This window comes from Drosophila biarmipes, unplaced genomic scaffold, assembly GCF_025231255.1.
Source record: "Drosophila biarmipes strain raj3 unplaced genomic scaffold, RU_DBia_V1.1 ptg000015l, whole genome shotgun sequence".
Classification (NCBI taxonomy): domain Eukaryota; kingdom Metazoa; phylum Arthropoda; class Insecta; order Diptera; family Drosophilidae; genus Drosophila; species Drosophila biarmipes.
Genome location: NW_026114533.1, coordinates 711,644 through 735,109, shown reverse-complemented (window position 1 = coordinate 735,109; position 23,466 = coordinate 711,644). Strand labels below are relative to the sequence as shown.

At 34.4% G+C, this 23,466-nt stretch overlaps 1 protein-coding gene across 1 annotated transcript; it reads left to right on the top strand.

Moving 5' to 3' along the window:
• The first annotated feature begins 11,347 nt into the window (after positions 1-11,347).
• Positions 11,348-21,841, top strand: LOC127011843 (uncharacterized). Its single transcript, XM_050890087.1, has 3 exons — positions 11,348-12,250; positions 19,724-20,281; positions 21,825-21,841. The coding sequence occupies exons 1-3, from the start codon at positions 11,602-11,604 to the stop codon at positions 21,839-21,841; spliced, it is 1,224 nt and encodes a 407-aa protein (XP_050746044.1). The 5' UTR covers positions 11,348-11,601.
• Positions 21,842-23,466: the final 1,625 nt, after the last annotated feature.

Below are 23,466 nucleotides of genomic sequence, written 5' to 3'. Positions count from 1 at the left end.
TTAATATCACTTTTGTTAACAAATGAAAATGTGCCGCAGCGCACAACCGCTCTATTCATAGCTCAAACAGAATGCACCAGGTCTTCTTCCTCTTTTGGTTCTAAACATAACGGGCGCAAAACAAAAGGACCGGCCGAAGGTCGGTCTCTCTGAGATCCGCGGGCAGGCAGATTATAAGACACAGAAAGAGAGGGTAATCTCCGAAGATCTGCCTCTCTCTTTTGTCGGACCGCTTTTGTCAACACTCTTCTACACTGCTCGGAATTCACTGCTAAAGTCGACAGCAGCATACAGTTTTAGGCAAATAAAAAAAGTAAAAAAAAGATGAAGGGTTTCTAACAATATCTAGCACAGACCTGTAGCTTAGTAGTTCACAAGTTATGGATATATGAAATTTAGCTATTTTAGCTGTTTTCTCGCCAAACGATCTACTAAATAAATACTCTTTCTACATTTTGTACATTCGGCACGCTTGAATTAAATTGAATAACTAAGCAAAGGCATATTGAATTACATCGTGCCGAAAAAAAACATGTAGAAAGTGTATTTATATAGTAAATCGTATGTTACATTTTCGTCACAAAAGTTGATATCAGAACTTTTTTTGTTAAAGGTGCGTTTAAAGGTGATTTTCTTTGCTTAAAAACTTCTCAATACCAATTATAATCTAAAATAATCTAGTTTCGATTAAGTTTATATAAGCTGCAAATTGCTGAAAAACAATGATAGGTGCACTGGTGGGGATGTTCTCGCTCTTTGCATTACTCCTCTCTCCATTTTGACCTGTAGACTATTCACATGGGAAAGAAAAAGAAGGAAGCGAATTTTTAAGGTAATCTTAACTTATTTATTTTTATTTTTAACTTAAATTTTTTATTTAAAAGTAACGGGTATCTAATAGTCGAGACACTCGACTATAGTGTTCTCTCTTGTTTTATTTGCTATTTATCCCGCTTTGCTGAAAGCCCTATCTGATTCGGTTCAGGTGGCCGGAATGCAAAAATATTTCAATGCACAAGTGTTATACTGTATGCGTTATACTGTAAAAAAATATAATTATTCTACAATAATTTTTTTCAAAAAATCCACAGAAATCGGAGGGTTGATTCTTCTCGGCGGATGGTTCCTCGATTGGACATTGGTTTTGGACATTTTTAAGGAAAAGGGTTACATAATTTTCCGACGCAGCTACTGACTGATTCATAGGATTGTAGAATCCTTCCTTCTTAAGTCTTGGATCTAAACTCGTTGTCATCCTTGTAACACTCGTGGATTTATAAGGCTACCATCGGTTTTTCAATTGGCTTGTTAAAAGTACACAACTGTCATTTCCTACAGTTGTCTTTATTTGCAACTTAAGGGTGTTCATTTTGATTATAAGATACTGTGGATATTGTTAAACGAACGAGTAAAATTACCCCTTGAGCAGTACTTAGTTTGGAAAAATCAATCGCACTGCATTTAAATCTGATTTTCTGATTAGCCCTCGTGTCGACCAGACGTCTGTCTATGTCTTCTAAATCGTGCGCGGAGTGCAAGCCTGAAGTCACAGCTACACAGCTTCGTGGCAATGAGGCTGTTTGTTGTGCCTCTCATTGTCGCCGCAAGTTCCACGCCGCTTATGGTGATATGACGGAAGATGCAATCAAACTTTAACAACCATGCCCAATCTTAAGCAATGTTTTTAGCAATGACTCGCATTCCAAAACGGATGAAATTATAAAAGAAATTTGTGAACTAAAAAGTCTTTATGAAACATTAAAAGCTACATTTTTGAAAGGCTCCCCGGAATCTACCTTGAGTACCATTCAGCTAAAGGTAGATAAACCTATTTTGACATTTTTCAATTTCAAACTTGGATTACCTTAGAAGCATTACCAAAATGTTTTCAGTGATGAATTTTGCCCACAATCAGTAAAAGTGAGAGATCCAAGCCTTCCTCGACTTCCCTGATAAAGACGTTACAATCGGCCTATTCTGGGATCTTACTGCTCTTCGGTAAGGGTTTCTGTCCTATTCACAACAACAACATCAGCGGTCGGCTTTTTTCCCGGCTACGTTGATCTTTCTTCTGCGCCGCTTATGCTCGCAAGTCACAAAAAGTTTTCTCCCAAGCTGTGCTCTCTCTGGATTGGTGCTCTCCGTTCTTCATGCTTAGCTCCTGCATTCGCCTCTTTGCCTTTTGCTGCTCTCTGTCTACACCTCCGATCTCTTCACATGCCCTTTCATTAGGATGGAATGCGCTCATCGAAAATATGTTATCTTTATATTCGTCGCTAGAGTTAAATCAACATCGAATATTGCTATCTTCGGATTCTGAAACTAATGAGCTCAGCGCGTATCTTGGGATTGCGCTCACTTATATGAGTAGTCGGATACCTTCTATCGATTGGCTCTCACAGATCAGGCAAGCGTCCATTAGAAATTCATTTACATGTTCTCAATTCAACCGCAATATAAAACATACTTTTTGTTCATTGTTTTCATTTTATTTCCTTTTTAATTAACAGTGTGGGCTCTGGGCTACCCTATGTTATTTGGGGTCCTTAGCACCTCCTCGCCAGCCTCTGAGGTCTGCGTAGCTCTTCTGCTTCGAGCAACTCAGGTTTCTTAAGCCCCACATCGTCTTTTGCAACACCTTTCCCGGAGGCTCCTGAGCGACTGTATCTAGCATTAGAAAAAAATTAGGTCTAATTAAAACATAATTTCTTCTCAATTTAGAAATTTGCAACCATTTGTTTTCTGTCTCTCGATTTTTTTATTTTGTTGTAGGGAATAATTAACAAATATATAAAGTTGCGGGATTAATAATATGAGATTTTTGGGAGTCTTTTTTAATTATCCGCGTTAGGATAAATTAATTAAGGAATGTGAACAACTTATTTTTGCTTTTTAAGAAGTCAGCACTCGATAAGATCTTAAGATACTTTAACAGTTTTGGAATACTATTCATTTGTTTATTAATGCGCACCCGTTCTTGTCTTCCCCTGTATTTAATGAACATTAAAATGTTTTTAATTTCACTGTTCACTCAGGTAAGTCTCCCACCTGAGAATCGTTTATTTATTTTTTTTTAATCACCGGTTATGTTTATTAATCAATATTAGCGTGGGTAACTCCAACTATTTCACATATGTAAAAGCAAGAGAAAGTTACAAAAAAACGCGTTCTTTTCAAAAATAAACAAAATGATTACGTAATCATTTTATATATATATATTTTTTTAAAGAATTTATTTAAAAATATATTTACCCTCAATTATTCCGGTAATAATTATATAATAATGCAACCCTATAATTAAGTCGATTACATATTCTACCATTTGTAAAAGCTGTTTGTTGTGAACAAGAAAATGTTTATTGGTTCAATCACACGAAGAATGGGAAGACCTGGAATGGCCCGACGAAGAGTATGTTGATGATAATTTCAGCGTAAACGAACTGAATTTGTCATTCCACGCTCCAATCATAAACAATATTAAATATTGGAAAATAAACAAAATGATTACGTAATCATTTTCTATATATATATATTTTTTTAAAGAATTTATTCAAAAATATATTTACCCTCAATTATTCCGGTAATAATTATATAAGAAGAAGAAAATGTTTATTGGTTCAATCACACGAAGAATGGGAAGACCTGGAATGGCCCGACGAAGAGTATGTTGATGATAATTTCAGCGTAAACGAACTGAATTTGTCATGCCAAGCTCAAATCATAAACAATATTAAATATTGGATTGCGTCTCCGTTTGAATCCACAGATTAAAGCTCGTATATTTTGATACCCATTGCAGAACGTATAATGATTTTTTAAAATTAAACATGGTGTTACTAACGTTGATTGTTTCCTTTGACTGCAAGGGTATACCAACTTCGCCTTGCCGAAGTTAACTTCCTTTCTTGTTTATTATAGTCCAGCTAAAATACTTTTACTTTCATAATTATCATAGATTAAACTAAACATACCGTCGTTTATGAAATTACAAATCTACTTTGTAAATGTAAAAAAAAATTTTTTAATCGAAAAATTAAGTTGAACAATTTCAAGAAAAAGTTATTAATTAATAAATAAAATCTGTAAAGTTATTAATCACACAAAGGACGTCGAAGGGGCTCCGCAGCCCACTCCGCAGCTTTACTCGTAGAGTTAAAAGATATACAAGATTAGTCTAAAAGTATGTAAGTATGTATGTGTGTATGTATTTTGACACCATAAAGTATATTTATTCTTGATCAGGATCACTAACCGAGTCGATCTAGCCATGTCCGCCAGTCCGTCCGTGAGTATGATCGCTTAGATCTCGCAATCTACAAAATTTAGAAAGTTCAAGTTAGGCATTAAGATTCCTGAGCTTCTTGCGCAGCGTAACTTTGTTTCAGCAGAGTGCAGAGTTCCCACTCTAACGTCCCCAATCCGTGTTTACAGTTTTTATGCTAGATGCTAAATTTAAAGGTGTATAGCCCTAGAAATTTTTTAACTTTTGACAGCCGACGCATTCTTATAAAATTAACCATGTCAAAGTTAAAAATTATCAACAATTGCCCCATTTCATTTACCAGTTTCGTATACCCGTAACTTGTGAAGTACTGAACTTGCAGGCTTGTGATATAAGTCGATAGAAAGGTATTTTGAAATACTATGTACACCTTTTAAACACAATTAATAATTATGGTGCAAAGTTTTATTTATTTAGACTTTTTTAGCTTTTTCCCTGATTTTAACACAGTTGCAAATAAAATTTGGTGTGTAGCTCTTGAGATTACTCAACAAAAATGGCCACATTTACCAGTTCAAAGCATCCAAAACTGCCTAGGCAGTGATAATTTTTTATTTTATTGAAGAGTGCCGAATGTAAAAAATGTAGAAAGTGTATTTATTTAATAGATTGTGTATTACATTTTCGTTACAGAAGTCAATATCAGAACTTTTGTTGGTTGAAGGACCGATCGTCACTATATTTTTACTTCGTTAGGAGGTGTTCTTGTTTAATTTATTATATCGTATATTACATTTTCGTTACAAAAGTTGATATCAGAACTTTCGTTTGTTAAATGTGCTATTTTCACTATGTTTTTACCTCATTAAGAAGCGTTTTTGTATGACATCAGAAATTCTTGTTTTAAACATCAATCATGTAATCCAAAATTCTTAGAATTCAAGTTTCTTATGCGGAACTGTTTAAAAAATTCAAAAATCAGGCAAAGTGATATGTTCTAAATTTGAATTTACAGCCGTTTTTGAGAAATCAGAAAAAAAGCTGAAGAAGTCTTAATAAAGTCAGCTTCGGCAAGCCGAAGTTTGTATAAGAAATATTCAACATTAGTAACACCATGTAAAATTTGAAAATATTTTATTATTTCCTTGAACGTTTCTTAAGAGTTATATGCTAGAGTCGTTTTTTTCCAATCATTCTTATGGGAGCTATAAGATTTAGTTTTCGATCCCGCTGGTTTTGACTTTAATACTATCTGTAAAAGAAAGAAGAGTCTGGGACATGTTTGCGTAGAAACGGACGGACAGATGTATAGACAGACAGATGGACAGAAGAACAAGCAGACGCACATGGCTAGATCGACTCGTCTAGTGATGCTGATCAAGAATATATATACTTTATGGAGTCGAAAACATCTCCTTCACTGTGTTGCAAACTTCTGACTGAAATCATTATACCTCTGCAAGGTTATAAAAATATATTGTTTCTGTTTTCCCTTGCCCGGTGTCGTCTATGTTCCTAAGATGCGGGTTAAAAAATTCCGATAACATTAAAATGTTGCTTACATACCTAATTTGCTTTTTTGCGTTTGTGCCGACCTGCTCGATACCTCAAGAAATATATAAAATAAATTATTTGATGGGCGGTATTTTTACCCAAAATTAAACTACCCAAAATTTGAGACGTTTGTTTTCAATGAAGTTTTCGGTTTTGGACGACTTTTTGGTGGAAGTAGAAGTGCCAAATGATTTCAATTTCTACGATGGCGCAACTTTAATCCACACGGATCCCCAAGGCCGTTGTTAGCATAAACGGGAGAGTGAAGCAGCATCATGAAGGTATGGAAGACATTAATTATGCTCCAGAGCCTTCGCAGTTCAAGAAAGGCTCATGGACGATCAATAAATTTTTGGATGCTTTCTATGAAATTCTTTCAAGGGCTGACAGACATCACGCCTAACAAATCAGTACCAGACGGTCAGTGTCACCCACTGGTTATGAGAATTGTTGATCAGCATATGATATTAAATGCCAACGGATGACTTAACGTCTCATTAACGCGACGGTGCACTAACCTGCCTAGGCGGTCAGCACATTGTTGCAGTATCAGCCGAGCCAACTACGCTAGCAGCATCCATCATCGAAAGCCACTAAGCTACTCTAGAATATAACTCATGTAATAAGCAAGTACCAACTTAGGAATCGCTTGCGCGACCAGCTGATCATAGTGTGCGAAAGGAGCATAGCAGCAACCATCGGACAGGGTGCAGGCCAAGAACATAGGTGCGTGCCTTAGCACGCGGGGAAACCTTTTTCTTTTGAAAATTATAAATAAAAAACTTTTAAACCTTATCAATAAGATTTATTCCTTTTATATTAATCGGAGCAAAGTCCGATCGAAGAGAAGCAGATCACTGCGGGTAAAGGCCCAAACTTCGTGCAGTAACAACATGGTACATGGTTGCAGGGCCAACATGGGAGCTGAGCCATTCAAAAAAAGCAGCGTAATGGCAAGATCGCCAGAAAAAAGGGCGGAGGGCAGTGGCAAGCAGCCTGGCACCCCCCAACAGTAGAAAAAGGCAGCACAAAAGCTGCTGATGAAGAGCAAGGGGATCCGCTGAAACAGCTTACTGACCTGGGATCCAAGGCCAGGGAGCTAAATAAGCTAATGGATGAACAGCGCTCCATCACAAACCCTATGCGGGACATAATCGATGAAATTGACTATCTCCAGAGAAAAGTCCTGTGGGCTGTGCAAGGCATATTTGAAGAACAGGAAAGAGCTAAGGTGATTGCTTAAAAAAATCTGCGCAGAAGTAATCGCGAGCAGCAATAGCAAGCGACCCAGGGGGCATGAAACTGGGAAAACGCTAGCCGTGCCAGCAAAAAAGCGGCAAGCGAAGTTAGCCAAGGTGGAAATAGGGGCAAACATGCTGGGGCCAAGAGCACCAGTAATTCCCAAAAGCCTTCACAGGAGAGGAAAAAGGTGGAGCATAAGGCAAGGAAGCCCAATGACCGCCACGCAATGACGCGATAGTTATCCTACGCGGATATCCTTAAAAACGTAAAGGCAAAACCTCAGCTGAAAGACCTAGGTCAATCCGTACAGGCCGTCAAGCGAACAGCCAAGGGGGAACTGCTAATCCTTCTAAATAAGGTCTATGACAAAAAAAAAACGCAGAGCTTCAGACCAAAATGAGACCTGGGCAGCAATGTCGACGTCAGAGCGCTGACTGAGACAACGCTGATGCAAGGGGTTAGGGGCTAATGAAGCTCCTTCCGATGCCCAGCTAAAGGAAGCAAAAGGGAAATGGAGCAGCAAAGATATATTTTACGCTGCCACCTACCGGCTATTTCAGTAGATGTTATGTGGGCGGCAGAAAGATTTAAGCGCTTATACCGTTTGTATGCGTTAGAGTGGGCGTGGCACATTTTTATGAGCAGCAAAGAGATATTTTAGCGCGCAACCTACCGGCTATTTCAGTATATGTCATTTGGAAGGCAGACAGATTTAAGCGTTTAGTCCGTTTGTGGGCGTTAGAGTGGGCCTGGCACATTTTTTTTTAGGTCAGTCGATAGGTTGATGAGACAAACACATTTTTTTTGTTTCTATCATAAAAACTGTAGGCGCTATAGATTTTCACGGATTGTGGGCGTGGCACCCCGCTGAAACAAACTTGCGCTGCGCAGGAAGCCAAGGAATCTGCATGCCAAGTTTGGCTGTTCAGCTGTTATAGTTTCCAAGATCTCGGCGTTCATACGGACAGACGGACATGGCTAGATCGACTCGGCTAGTGATCGTGATCAAGAATGTATATATGGGGCTTAAAACGCTTCCTTCTACGTGCAAGCGTCGCTCGACTCTAAGGGTCTAGCCTTGGCAGCGCATAAGACCGAAACAGTTGTAAGCTGCTCCCATATGGGCCCGAGTTACAAAAAATGAGAGTTATTTGCAGGATGTCGACTCCATACAAAGACTGTGTTCCCTGAGGGTCTGCTGTGCGTTCCGCACGGTAACCCATGACGCGGCGTTAGTAATATCAGTGGTCACAGCTGTCAAGCCCCTACGGAAAAGGTGCAGACAACTTAACATTGCAAAATGACAGGGGAGGTGGGAAAATAGCAGAAAAAGGAAGATGGACGTACAAGCTTATCCCAGAACTGCAGAGATGGCTGGGACGGAAGCATGAACATGTGGACTTTTCCAATGAGATAGAATGCTAGAGAGCCCTTACGGCATTCTGTCTTTCATTATTAGAAGAAAACTAGACCCACAGACTATAGCAGTAGCTATTAAAAGCGGTTGCGGAGGTTTTTTAGGCGGTTTTAAATGTGTTTTGTATGAGTTGTTTTTAATTGCAAGCGTATACTCATCCCAGAATCAGTGTGTTTGGTATTCCACGGAACCCTCCCTTTGTATTGCATTTCAAATATTGTGACCCCTCGTTATCTTCTGAGAATGAGCAGGAGAAAGTGAACGTGCGTACCCACGAACCCGAATCTCACCCCTACCCTCGAGTCCTTGCTCATGACTGCTTGTGCGCGAAGATGTGAAATTTTAATTTTGTGAGTTTTTTTCAAAATGTGCAGTTTTTTATTTTAGAACAGAGAAAATTATACCATTGGAAAGGGCTTGAAAAATGCTTTCCAATGACACCAAATTTTTTTTTTTTTTTTTTAGTGAGGGGGTATACTATTTACGGTAGCGGAGGTCATCCTCGTTTTTTGCCTTTTTCAGTCGAGTAGTGGGAATATACGGGAGCGGCGGTTTTCGCAGCGGAGGTTTGGTCGCTGCCGAGACTGCCGCTGCGATGACCGCCGCTGCGGTCTTATACTCTAGTTTTTCTTATATGTTATACGATTCCTTTTGAGGAGTGTGTCTAGGAAAAATGAGCTGAAGAATCACTTTAATGTTAAAGTTGTATAAGACTTATAGGATCACTTTTTAGGGCTGAGGATATCGAAATTGTTTTTGTCTACGATAAAGTTAGACGGGTGTGTATAGAAAAGTCAGCTAGTGGAATCACTTTAAGGTTTATGTTTTAAATTTCTTATTGGGAACACTTTTCAGGGTTTATATCTAAAGGCCACCCAATAATATTTATGTGTAGGATAAGAAGTTTAGTTTTAAGAATTTCTTAAAACGGTGCACTGAAGCGGAAAATTGTACCGAATTTCAAATTCTGCCTCCTCCCGTATATTCCCTCTACTCGACTGAAAAAGGCAAAAAACGACGATGACCTCCGCTACCGTAAATAGTATACCCCCTCACTAAAAAAAAAAAAAAAAAAAAAAATTTGGTGTCATTAGAAAACAATTTTCAAGCCCTTTCCAATGGTATAATTTTCTCTGTTCTAAAATAAAAACTGCACATTTTGAAAAAAACTCACAAAATTAAAATTTCACATCTTCGCGCACAAGCAGTCATGAACAAGGACTCGAGGGTAGGGGTGAGATTCGGGTTCGTGGGTACGCACGTTCACTTTCTCCTGCTCATTCTCAGAAGATAACGAGGGGTCACAATATTTGAAATGCAATACAAAGGGAGGGTTCCGTGGAATACCAAACACACTGATTCTGGGATGAGTATACGCTTGCAATTAAAAACAACTCATACAAAACACATTTAAAACCGCCTAAAAAACCTCCGCAACCGCTTTTAATAGCTACTCTTAGCTTAAGGCTTAGGAAATTCGAATGGCTGCATCGCGACATCTTATGCCAATGCTGGCCCGACTTTAACTGACCATTTATTCATATCTTGCTTACACAGAGATTGCCTTTCCTTAACCTATGTCGAAGTTGCACACCTTCGATATTTACCTACATCCAGACCCCTCCTACACCACGTTCACCCCCGGTAACTTGTTATCAATCCTTGTGTTCGTTTTCCTTCTAATAACCATTCTACTGGGGTATTGGGCTGCTCCTTTTGTTCGAGAACCAATCGGATTGGTTCTAGGAGTACAACATACCTGTATGCACTCCCTGTAGATGTCAACCTGTTAAGTGAACATTCTGGACTATAAAAATGACACCACTCAAATTGCTCAGGATCAGTTCTTCAAATGCCTCAGTACTGTATTCTAAAATAATTAGATCCACATCGGTCCTTGCAATCGCGCCTAACAATTCTAATCGTGCTTTTTACCTTTTAAACGAGTGGGTGAAAATTGGTAACAACATTATCGTGGTTTTTACCTTTATAACGCGTGGGTGAAAATTGTTAACAACATTACAACATATAACAATATATTTTTTGAATAAAAATATTAAAACCAAAACCCTAAAAATGGAGTCATTCGTTGCTTGTGATTTGTGCACCAAAAATGTGGAGATGAGTGAGTTTGAAACTCATTATGCTCAGTGCTCAAAGCCTCGGAATGCCTTCGAGGTTTAAATGTGTAAATCAAAATTAAGGTGTGACTTATGCTCTACCTTAGTTCATAATTATGAATTTGACGAGCACTATCAAAATTGTAATGGACCTATAAATGCCTTCAATGTTTTAATGAATGCTGAAAAACGGCAACCACAAAACAGAAGGCAAAATAATTTGGACGATCATCCCACAACATCATCAAATGCTCTCAAACGGATGAGAATGGATGAGGGTAAGGAAGTACTCAAACAAGGAAAAAAAGCTAAGATTAGCGAAAATACAAATGATTTAAAATTAGAACTTTTATGTCCTACTTATGGTGATAAATATCTTGCATCAAGGGAACGTCAACATATATTGACCGATAAGCATAAAAATGCATCAGCCAGAGAAGTAAAAAATAATGAAAACATAATTCTTCTTAACTCTCAAACTGTTTTTCCTGTTAAATCATATCGAATCAATAGTACAGTCCAAAACACTATTGATTTAAAAGATTTTTATCAGCTTTGCCAAAAAAATATAATTGAAATTATAAAGCATTGCATGATAGAATATAGAATATAGCATGATAGAATATATAAACCTAAGAGTTTATGGTACCTATATTAAACAAACAGACGAAGGTGTTACTGTTGAAACAACAAAACATTTTGGGACATCTTATAAATCTGTATACCAAAATGAAAGCATTATCGATGAACTTAATATGGCAGTAGATAGCTTACTAGCATGGAGCAGTGAGTTTCAAGAAAAAGACTCTGGTTGGGCAATAAAAAATTTCAATTATTTTGAAATTACTATAATAAAGCTAGAAAACATTCCTGCTAGCGGATACATTCAGGCCCCGAAGAATATAAGAGCCCGAAATGCACTTATAAACGTACAGAATACTGACGTATTTTGTTTCAAATGGTGCATACTGGCATTCATAGCTAACAAAACTCATGAGAGTGCTACCTTTATAACAGCAAAGCAAAAAAAGTATTCACGAGAGAAAATGACAAAGCCCACAACTTACCACATTAATATTAATAATGAAATAATTGTATATGACGGAATAAGATTGGATTTTTCAGGAATCGAGTTTCCAATAACGAATAAAGGGATTATCCATTTCGAGAAAAATAATAAAGACTTCAGTATAAATGTTTATGAGATCGACGCTGATGGTGATAAAATTATCGGCCCAACGTTTAGAACCAAATGTATTCAAACCAACCACATCAATATATTGGGAATAAATAACGTAAACCAGGACAGTATGCATTACGCTTACATTACAAGTGTAAAAAGATTATGCTACTCACAGCATTCCAAGGCAAAATCAGGAGGATATTTTTGTGATAACTGTCTACAGTTTTTCACAGTTAATAATACTACCCACAACAAACTTGAATGCGGAAAAGTGGCCTCGTTTTACCCTGAACCAAACACTACAACTTCATTCAAGGGCTTTCATAAAAAATTATCTCCTCCGGTGGTGATATATGCCGATATTGAGGCTGTTCTTGAAAACTATAGAACATGCCTAAATTCGTCTTCAACATCGTCAACAACAAAAGTGCAGAAGCATACTGCATGTGCCGTATCATTTTATATAGCACATAAATATAATCCGGATCTTAACGAATTGTGGACATATGAAGGTATGTAAAAACAATAAATAATTAATTTCTTAGTATTTTAAAAACTAATTCAAATTTTGTATAATTTTATAGGCGCTGACTGCATAAAAAAAATTATGCAAATCACTAAAGGAAAAAACTTCGAGCTTGTTTTACATGTACTGGTCGACCCCCAAAAACCCGATTGCTAGCACAATCCATGAACAAGAAGGAAATTGCTGTGCCTGTGAAAAGGAAATAAACGCTGACGATCTGGACAAATATTTTGATCAATTTTCTGGAAAATACATGGGTCCCATTCATAAAAATTGTAAGCCAAAGTACAAATTAAGTGATCCCTTCTTTCCTGTAGTATTTCATAACTTATCTAAATATGACATACATTTATTCATTACTGAATTAGAAGGAGACTTAAGCCCTATACCCTGTAATAAAGAGCTTTATATAGCGCTAACGCAGACAATTAAAATAAATGCATCAAATAGATATAAAATAAGATATATCGATTCGATTAGATTTTTAAATTCTAGTTTAGAAAAACTATCAAGCTACATGGAGGACAAAGATTTTAAAATTCTAAGTACTAAATTTCAGGGAGAAAAATTTAAGCAAATGCGTAGGAAGGGTGTCTTCCCTTACGACTATTTAGATAGTTTTGAAAAATTTGAGGATACCCAGCTTCCTGACATTGATAGTTTTTACAATTCTCTCAGCGAAGAAAATTGTAGTATAGATGATTACAATTTTGCACAAAAGGTTTGGAAAACTTTTAACTGTAATACTATAAAAGATTATATAAAACTTTATTTAGAAAGTGATGTTTTAATTTTGACCGATGTTTTCGAAAATTTTAGAAAAATTTGTCAGAAAATTTATAAGCTTGACATAGGGTCAACTATGTTACAGCACCGTCAATATCTTGGGATGCTATGCTCAAGTATACTAATGTAAATTTAGAACTTATTAGTGACGGAGACATGTACAACTTTTTAAAAAGAGCGATAAGGGGCGGGTTAACTCAATGTACCCAAAGAATTTCTATAGCTAATAATAAATATATAACTAACTTCGATTCAAGTAAACCAAATAACTACCTCAGCTATATTGATGCAAATAATTTATATGGTTGGGCAATGAGTCAACCCTTACCGCTTTCAGGATTTAAATTTTTAAGTAATGATCAATTAGAATCTTTCGATTTCAAAAATATTTCTGCTGATGGAAATGTAGGATATATATTAGAAGTGGATTTAGAATATCCTACTGATCGGCATGACTCGCATAACTACTTGCCTTTCTGTCCAGAAAACAAAGTTCCTCCAGGAGGTAAGCAGCAAAAACTTATAGCTGATTTATCGAATAAAAGCGAATACATTATCCACTTAAAACAGCTTCAACTTTGTATACAGCATGGTTTAATTGTAAAAAAAATACATAGGGTTTTGTCTTTTACACAATCATGCTGGTTAAAGCCCTATATTGATTTAAACACTGATCAAAGAAAACTAGCCGAAAATGATTTTGAAAAAAATTTTTTTAAGTTAATGAATAATGCAGTATACGGCAAAACAATGGAAAATGTGGCCAAGCGTAGAAATATAGTATTAGTAAAACATTATAAATCAAGACAAAATTCGCCAGGCTTCAGGCAACGCATAGCTAGACATGACTTCCATAGCGTTGAGATATTTGGGACAGATCTTGCAGCGATTGAATCAACACCATCAAAAATTATGTATGATAAGCCAATATACATAGGAGTTGCTGTTTTAGAATTATCTAAATGGTTAATGTATGAATTTTATTATAATTTTCTATTACTTAAAAGTCCTTCTTCGAAAATAATTTATATGGATACAGATTCATTTATTTTATCTTCAGAGGAAGACTTTTACGAAACTATAAAAGAAAATCCTGAACGATTTGATACCTCAAATTATAAACTAGAAAACCAATTTAATATAGTTAAAGCTAATAATAGGGAACCTGGCAAAATGAAGGATGAACATGCAGGTAGGGTTATGACTTCTTTTGCTGGACTGAAGGCTAAGGCATACTCTTGTTTAGTTGATAAGGAAGGAAACGAAAAAGAATGTATAAAAAAAATTAAAGGAGTTAAGAAAGCGGTTATTAAAAAACTGAATCATGAAGATTATATAGAATGTATAAAATATAAAAAAACATTTTATGGATCCCAGCGAGTTATTCGAAGTAGGTCGCACATCCTCTATACTGAAATTATGAATAAAATAAGTCTTAATTATAAGGATGATAAGAGATATATTTTACCAGATAATTGTAATACATTGGCTCATGGTCATTATAATATTGAACATATATTAAGTAGTCAAAATTAAACCCGTTATTAAGTAAATGTTTATATTATAAGAATAAAAATTTGTAAATAAATAGATACAAAATTAAACTTGTTATTGTTGCGTTTTATTACTTTAGCAGGTCATTTACAGATATCCATGAGTTGTGGCTGGAATCGAAACCGCTCCATTTTACAAGCACTTGATTATTTTTCCTTTTTAGTATTTTCTCTACTAGGAAAGCATTTTTGTCTTTCACTTTTTTAAGTTCCTCTTCATAAAATGACCCATTAATAGGGGTATCCATATAATCTTGTATTTCATATGTTACGGGGTATGTAGACTTGACTTTTAAAACTTTAAAAACTTCTGTGGTCCAATTAGGTTCGTATCCCTTCATAAATGCTCCCTTGTATTTACTTATTCTAACAAAATCACCTACTAAAAATTTATGTTTTGGAAATATTTTTGGTATATTATATACCGATTTTAAAATAAACTCTTCATTTTTCGTGCAGACATCTATAGGCTTCATTTTAATTGTTCGGTGATATGAATTATTGTATTGATTTACGAGATAATTGATGTTATGAATCCACTTATATTTACCCTGCATACTAAACATTTTCCACATACGATTTTTTAATGTTCTATTAAAGCGTTCACATATAGAAGCCTTGAGATGCGTATAAGTATGATAATGATTTATATCAAATTTATCCATTAATTTCCTAAAAGTGGAATTAAAAAATTCTTTCTTAAAAACAGATTTCATTGCCTCTGCTACATCCAGGGCAGACTTTGACTTAACTGCCTCGGCGTATGCATACTTTGAGAACGTGTCAATAACGGTCAGTAAATATCTAAAATCCTTATTTTCTTTCGAAAATGGTATCATTTCAACTAAATCAATTTGCCATGTGTCATTTATCCCTTTTTGAACGAACTTTCGCCGTATGAAGTTTTTTCGCGCTGCCTTATGAATTTCATCGACAACTTGTTGTTTGCTCATCTTAAGGTGTTGATTTATTAGTATTATTTTTTATTTGATGACGATGGTTGCTTAGTCAATAATGCTTGCTTATATACAAGAACATCCCTTTTTATTTCTGAACGCATCTTTTTTGATATTTCAAAACATAATCGTGTTAAATCTATTTGCACATCCTTATCATAGGTACCTTCTAAATCAGATAGTTGAATATCAAATTTTTGTAAAGATACACACTTAGGAATAATATGATTATTGTAAAGATATATTACTTGCTGTCTTAATATGGAGTTCCAACATAAAAATGTAGTAAAAAATATGCCTAATCTTAGTAATGATCTCCAGGACTCAGAATCAAACTCAATTTTGTTACCATACTGATTAATCACAAAAACGTACTGATTATCTGATTTCCTAAATCTAAAGTTACATTTTATGGAGTGCAAGCACGGATGATCAATAATTGTATCAGGCATCAAGAAGTCATACTGGTCCAGTTTCAACTGAATAAATTCCTTATACGTAAGAAGTTGCATCCATTCGTCTTTGTCAAATCCAATGAAATTATTTTTACTTTGCTGCATCCAAACCATCGGCAAAAATTTTCGAGTAGTTGACAGACCACATTTCAATTTTAAGTTATGAACAACATAATACTCAATTCCAAAAATGACTTCGTGGTCCTGTTTCTTTCGAGAAGTTTTATTTCTTTTAGTTACACACATGTCCATCAGGTAAGACTACTTTAAATAAACTGTAAATATGTTCTAGTCTTACCGGTATATAAAGGAGAAAGCTCTAGCAAGCACACCCTCAGTTGATTAAAAAATCTCAACCAATGATGAACACAGTCGATCGTAATTCAAGAATTATAGTAGATTTTCAATATGTACTTGGTAACAACAAACAAGTTTTCGTTAAGGAGCTGGCGTTTATGCCTGCTGGAACTGTTATACCTAATTTTTTCCATTTCAAACCGCCATATAACATAAAAGAATTGGATAATGGAGCTCTTAAGCAGCAGCACCTTAACCAGCAGAACATAAACGGATTGGATTGGTCAGCTGGAGATATTCCATACACAAGTCTTGAAGAAATACTCACACCACTCAATAAGTATCACACAGTTCTTGTTCGTGGTGAAATTAAAAAGAATTTTTTAATCAAGTATTTATCAACAAACATTATCGATATAGATATCGGAAGAAGTTTAACTCAACTACCCAATTTTTTTACGAATTGTAGAATACACAAGAAAAAACTTCCACTTCGATGTTCATTAAATAATTTATTTAAGCTGTTTGTATCTTAGAAAACACCAATTATGAAATATATAGTAATGGTGACACATGTGTTTAAAATTTAGTAAAAAGAAATTCATGGTCCTATCAGGTTGTCTCTTATTATGGATTCTTTTAAGAGCTTTTTTGGAAATGATCCCCGTAAAAATGGATACACGCAACTTATTTATTGTAATTATTGCGGATCTGATACTCATTTCGAGAAGAACTGCTCCAAGAAACGCGATCAAGTGAATATTAATAAAACCTAATATAACTTAAAAACATTATATAAGCAATTAGTAATAATATAATATATTAAAATTCATTCCGAATAAAAAAATTTTTTTAATAAAAAATGTTTACACAATTTATACATCCTTTTACAATGCTTATTTGTGGACCCTCAGGATCGGGAAAAACAACCTTTTTAGAAAATCTAATCACCAAAAAGAATGATCTTTTTAATATTTCAATAGATCGAATTATTTGGTGTTATGCAGAGGAGAGTGTTAAGCCCAATTTCGAAAAGATTGAATATTTTAAAGGAGTCCCTGAAACAGTTGAAAATGAAACGAATGAACCAATTCTTTTAATATTGGATGACTTGATGATGGGAGCCTTTAATAAAAATGTGTGTGAGCTGTTTACAAAAGGATCACACCATAGGAATTTATCAGTAATAGTGGTAACTCAGAACATATTTCATAAATCTTCGCACACCAGAGATATTTCACTAAATACCAAATACATTGTTGCTTTCAAAAATCCTCGTGATAAGCTTCAATTTCAATGTTTAGCAAGACAAATTTACCCAGAAAACCCCACGGAGCTATTTAGAATATATAAAGAAGTAACGGAGCAACCTCACGGATATTTACTTATTGATCTCACTCAGGGCATTAACGATCTCTTAAGATTTAGATCTGACATTTTTAATTCAGAATATTCTGTGTGCTATTCAAATGAAAATGGTTTACAAAAAGAGCTTAAATCGCTTGAAAGCGAACAAACATTTATTGTATGTGCTCAAAAAGGCCGACAATAGACTACGTAAGGCAATTATAAGCAATAGTAATAGTGACCTGGTAAAAACAATAGTAGAGATTGTATTGAACACATTACAGGGAAACCATAAAGTTACTAAACCATCTTAATGCTCTAAAAAAGTATAAAAATGCATTGCGCTACCTTTCGTGGTTTTAATGTGTAAATCAAAAATAAGGTGTGACTTATGCTCTACCTTAGTTCATAATTATGAATTTGACGAGCACTATCAAAATTGTAATGGACCTATAAATGCCTTCAATGTTTTAATGAATGCTGAAAAACGGCAACCACAAAACAGAAGGCAAAATAATTTGGACGATCATCCCACAACATCATCAAATGCTCTCAAACGGATGAGAATGGATGAGGGTAAGGAAGTACTCAAACAAGGAAAAAAAGCTAAGATTAGCGAAAATACAAATGATTTAAAATTAGAACTTTTATGTCCTACTTGTGGTGATAAATATCTTGCATCAAGGGAACGTCAACATATATTGACCGATAAGCATAAAAATGCATCAGCCAGAGAAGTAAAAAATAATGAAAACATAATTCTTCTTAACTCTCAAACTGTTTTTCCTGTTAAATCATATCGAATCAATAGTACAGTCCAAAACACTATTGATTTAAAAGATTTTTATCAGCTTTGCCAAAAAAATATAATTGAAATTATAAAGCATTGCATGATAGAATATAGAATATAGCATGATAGAATATATAAACCTAAGAGTTTATGGTACCTATATTAAACAAACAGACGAAGGTGTTACTGTTGAAACAACAAAACATTTTGGGACATCTTATAAATCTGTATACCAAAATGAAAGCATTATCGATGAACTTAATATGGCAGTAGATAGCTTACTAGCATGGAGCAGTGAGTTTCAAGAAAAAGACTCTGGTTGGGCAATAAAAAATTTCAATTATTTTGAAATTACTATAATAAAGCTAGAAAACATTCCTGCTAGCGGATACATTCAGGCCCCGAAGAATATAAGAGCCCGAAATGCACTTATAAACGTACAGAATACTGACGTATTTTGTTTCAAATGGTGCATACTGGCATTCATAGCTAACAAAACTCATGAGAGTGCTACCTTTATAACAGCAAAGCAAAAAAAGTATTCACGAGAGAAAATGACAAAGCCCACAACTTACCACATTAATATTAATAATGAAATAATTGTATATGACGGAATAAGATTGGATTTTTCAGGAATCGAGTTTCCAATAACGAATAAAGGGATTATCCATTTCGAGAAAAATAATAAAGACTTCAGTATAAATGTTTATGAGATCGACGCTGATGGTGATAAAATTATCGGCCCAACGTTTAGAACCAAATGTATTCAAACCAACCACATCAATATATTGGGAATAAATAACGTAAACCAGGACAGTATGCATTACGCTTACATTACAAGTGTAAAAAGATTATGCTACTCACAGCATTCCAAGGCAAAATCAGGAGGATATTTTTATGATAACTGTCTACAGTTTTTCACAGTTAATAATACTACCCACAACAAACTTGAATGCGGAAAAGTGGCCTCGTTTTACCCTGAACCAAACACTACAACTTCATTCAAGGGCTTTCATAAAAAATTATCTCCTCCGGTGGTGATATATGCCGATATTGAGGCTGTTCTTGAAAACTATAGAACATGCCTAAATTCGTCTTCAACATCGTCAACAACAAAAGTGCAGAAGCATACTGCATGTGCCGTATCATTTTATATAGCACATAAATATAATCCGGATCTTAACGAATTGTGGACATATGAAGGTATGTAAAAACAATAAATAATTAATTTCTTAGTATTTTAAAAACTAATTCAAATTTTGTATAATTTTATAGGCGCTGACTGCATACAAAAATTCTGCAAATCACTAAAGGAAAAAACTTCGAGCTTGTTTTACATGTACTGGTCGACCCCCAAAAACCCGATTGCTAGCACAATCCATGAACAGGAAGGAAATTGCTGTGCCTGTGAAAAGGAAATAAACGCTGACGATCTGGACAAATATTTTGATCAATTTTCTGGAAAATACATGGGTCCCATTCATAAAAATTGTAAGCCAAAGTACAAATTAAGTGATCCCTTCTTTCCTGTAGTATTTCATAACTTATCTAAATATGACATACATTTATTCATTACTGAATTAGAAGGAGACTTAAGCCCTATACCCTGTAATAAAGAGCTTTATATAGCGCTAACGCAGACAATTAAAATAAATGCATCAAATAGATATAAAATAAGATATATCGATTCGATTAGATTTTTAAATTCTAGTTTAGAAAAACTATCAAGCTACATGGAGGACAAAGATTTTAAAATTCTAAGTACTAAATTTCAGGGAGAAAAATTTAAGCAAATGCGTAGGAAGGGTGTCTTCCCTTACGACTATTTAGATAGTTTTGAAAAATTTGAGGATACCCAGCTTCCTGACATTGATAGTTTTTACAATTCTCTCAGCGAAGAAAATTGTAGTATAGATGATTACAATTTTGCACAAAAGGTTTGGAAAACTTTTAACTGTAATACTATAAAAGATTATATAAAACTTTATTTAGAAAGTGATGTTTTAATTTTGACCGATGTTTTCGAAAATTTTAGAAAAATTTGTCAGAAAATTTATAAGCTTGACCCTATTAACTATGTTACAGCACCGTCAATATCTTGGGATGCTATGCTCAAGTATACTAATGTAAATTTAGAACTTATTAGTGACGGAGACATGTACAACTTTTTAAAAAGAGCGATAAGGGGTGGGTTAACTCAATGTACCCAAAGAATTTCTATAGCTAATAATAAATATATAACTAACTTCGATCAAGTAAACCAAATAACTACCTCAGCTATATTGATGCAAATAATTTATATGGTTGGGCAATGAGTCAACCCTTACCGCTTTCAGGATTTAAATTTTTAAGTAATGATCAATTAGAATCTTTCGATTTCAAAAATATTTCTGCTGATGGAAATGTAGGATATATATTAGAAGTGGATTTAGAATATCCTACTGATCGGCATGACTCGCATAACTACTTGCCTTTCTGTCCAGAAAACAAAGTTCCTCCAGGAGGTAAGCACCAAAAACTTATAGCCGATTTATCGAATAAAAGCGAATACATTATCCACTTAAAACAGCTTCAACTTTGTATACAGCATGGTTTAATTGTAAAAAAAATACATAGGGTTTTGTCTTTTACACAATCATGCTGGTTAAAGCCCTATATTGATTTAAACACTGATCAAAGAAAACTAGCCGAAAATGATTTTGAAAAAAATTTTTTTAAGTTAATGAATAATGCAGTATACGGCAAAACAATGGAAAATGTGGCCAAGCGTAGAAATATAGTATTAGTAAAACATTATAAATCAAGACAAAATTCGCCAGGCTTCAGGCAACGCATAGCTAGACATGACTTCCATAGCGTTGAGATATTTGGGACAGATCTTGCAGCGATTGAATCAACACCATCAAAAATTATGTATGATAAGCCAATATACATAGGAGTTGCTGTTTTAGAATTATCTAAATGGTTAATGTATGAATTTTATTATAATTTTCTATTACTTAAAAGTCCTTCTTCGAAAATAATTTATATGGATACAGATTCATTTATTTTATCTTCAGAGGAAGACTTTTACGAAACTATAAAAGAAAATCCTGAACGATTTGATACCTCAAATTATAAACTAGAAAACCAATTTAATATAGTTAAAGCTAATAATAGGGAACCTGGCAAAATGAAGGATGAACATGCAGGTAGGCTTATGACTTCTTTTGCTGGACTGAAGGCTAAGGCATACTCTTGTTTAGTTGATAAGGAAGGAAACGAAAACGAATGTATAAAAAAAATTAAAGGAGTTAAGAAAGCGGTTATTAAAAAACTGAATCATGAAGATTATATAGAATGTATAAAATATAAAAAAACATTTTATGGATCCCAGCGAGTTATTCGAAGTAGGTTGCACATCCTCTATATTGAAATTATGAATAAAATAAGTCTTAATTATAAGGATGATAAGAGATATATTTTACCAGATAATTGTAATACATTGGCTCATGGTCATTATAATATTGAACATATATTAAGTAGTCAAAATTAAACCCGTTATTAAGTAAATGTTTATATTATAAGAATAAAAATTTGTAAATAAATAGATACAAAATAAACTTGTTATTGTTGCGTTTTATTACTTTAGCAGGTCATTTACAGATATCCATGAGTTGTGGCTGGAATCGAAACCGCTCCATTTTACAAGCACTTGATTATTTTTCCTTTTTAGTATTTTCTCTACTAGGAAAGCATTTTTGTCTTTCACTTTTTGAAGTTCCTCTTCATAAAATGACCCATTAATAGGGGTACCCATATAATCTTGTATTTCATATGTTACGGGGTATGTAGACTTGACTTTTAAAACTTTAAAAACTTCTGTGGTCCAATTAGGTTCGTATCCCTTCATAAATGCTCCCTTGTATTTACTTATTCTAACAAAATCACCTACTAAAAATTTATGTTTTGGAAATATTTTTGGTATATTATATACCGATTTTAAAATAAACTCTTCATTTTTCGTGCAGACATCTATAGGCTTCATTTTAATTGTTCGGTGATATGAATTATTGTATTGATTTACGAGATAATTGATGTTATGAATCCACTTATATTTACCCTGCATACTAAACATTTTCCACATACGATTTTTTAATGTTCTATTAAAGCGTTCACATATAGAAGCCTTGAGATGCGTATAAGTATGATAATGATTTATATCAAATTTATCCATTAATTTCCTAAAAGTGGAATTAAAAAATTCTTTCCCTTGATCTGACTGAATATTCTTGGGTGTACTTTTACTCTTTTTAAAAACAGATTTCATTGCCTCTGCTACATCCAGGGCAGACTTTGACTTAACTGCCTCGGCGTATGCATACTTTGAGAACGTGTCAATAACGGTCAGTAAATATCTAAAACCCTTATTTTCTTTCGAAAATGGTATCATTTCAACTAAATCAATTTGCCATGTGTCATTTATCCCTTTTTGAACGAACTTTCGCCGTATGAAGTTTTTTCGCGCTGCCTTATGAATTTCATCGACAACTTGTTGTTTGCTCATCTTAAGGTGTTGATTTATTAGTATTATTTTTTATTTGATGACGATGGTTGCTTAGTCAATAATGCTTGCTTATATACAAGAACATCCCTTTTTATTTCTGAACGCATCTTTTTTAATATTTCAAAACATAATCGTGTTAAATCTATTTGCACATCCTTATCATAGGTACCTTCTAAATCAGATAGTTGAATATCAAATTTTTGTAAAGATACACACTTAGGAACAATATGATTATTGTAAAGATATATTACTTGCTGTCTTAATATGGAGTTCCAACATAAAAATGTAGTAAAAAATATGCCTAATCTTAGTAATGATCTCCAGGACTCAGAATCAAACTCAATTTTGTTACCATACTGATTAATCACAAAAACGTACTGATTATCTGATTTCCTAAATCTAAAGTTACATTTTATGGAGATGAAGCACGGATGATCAATAATTGTATCAGGCATCAAGAAGTCATACTGGT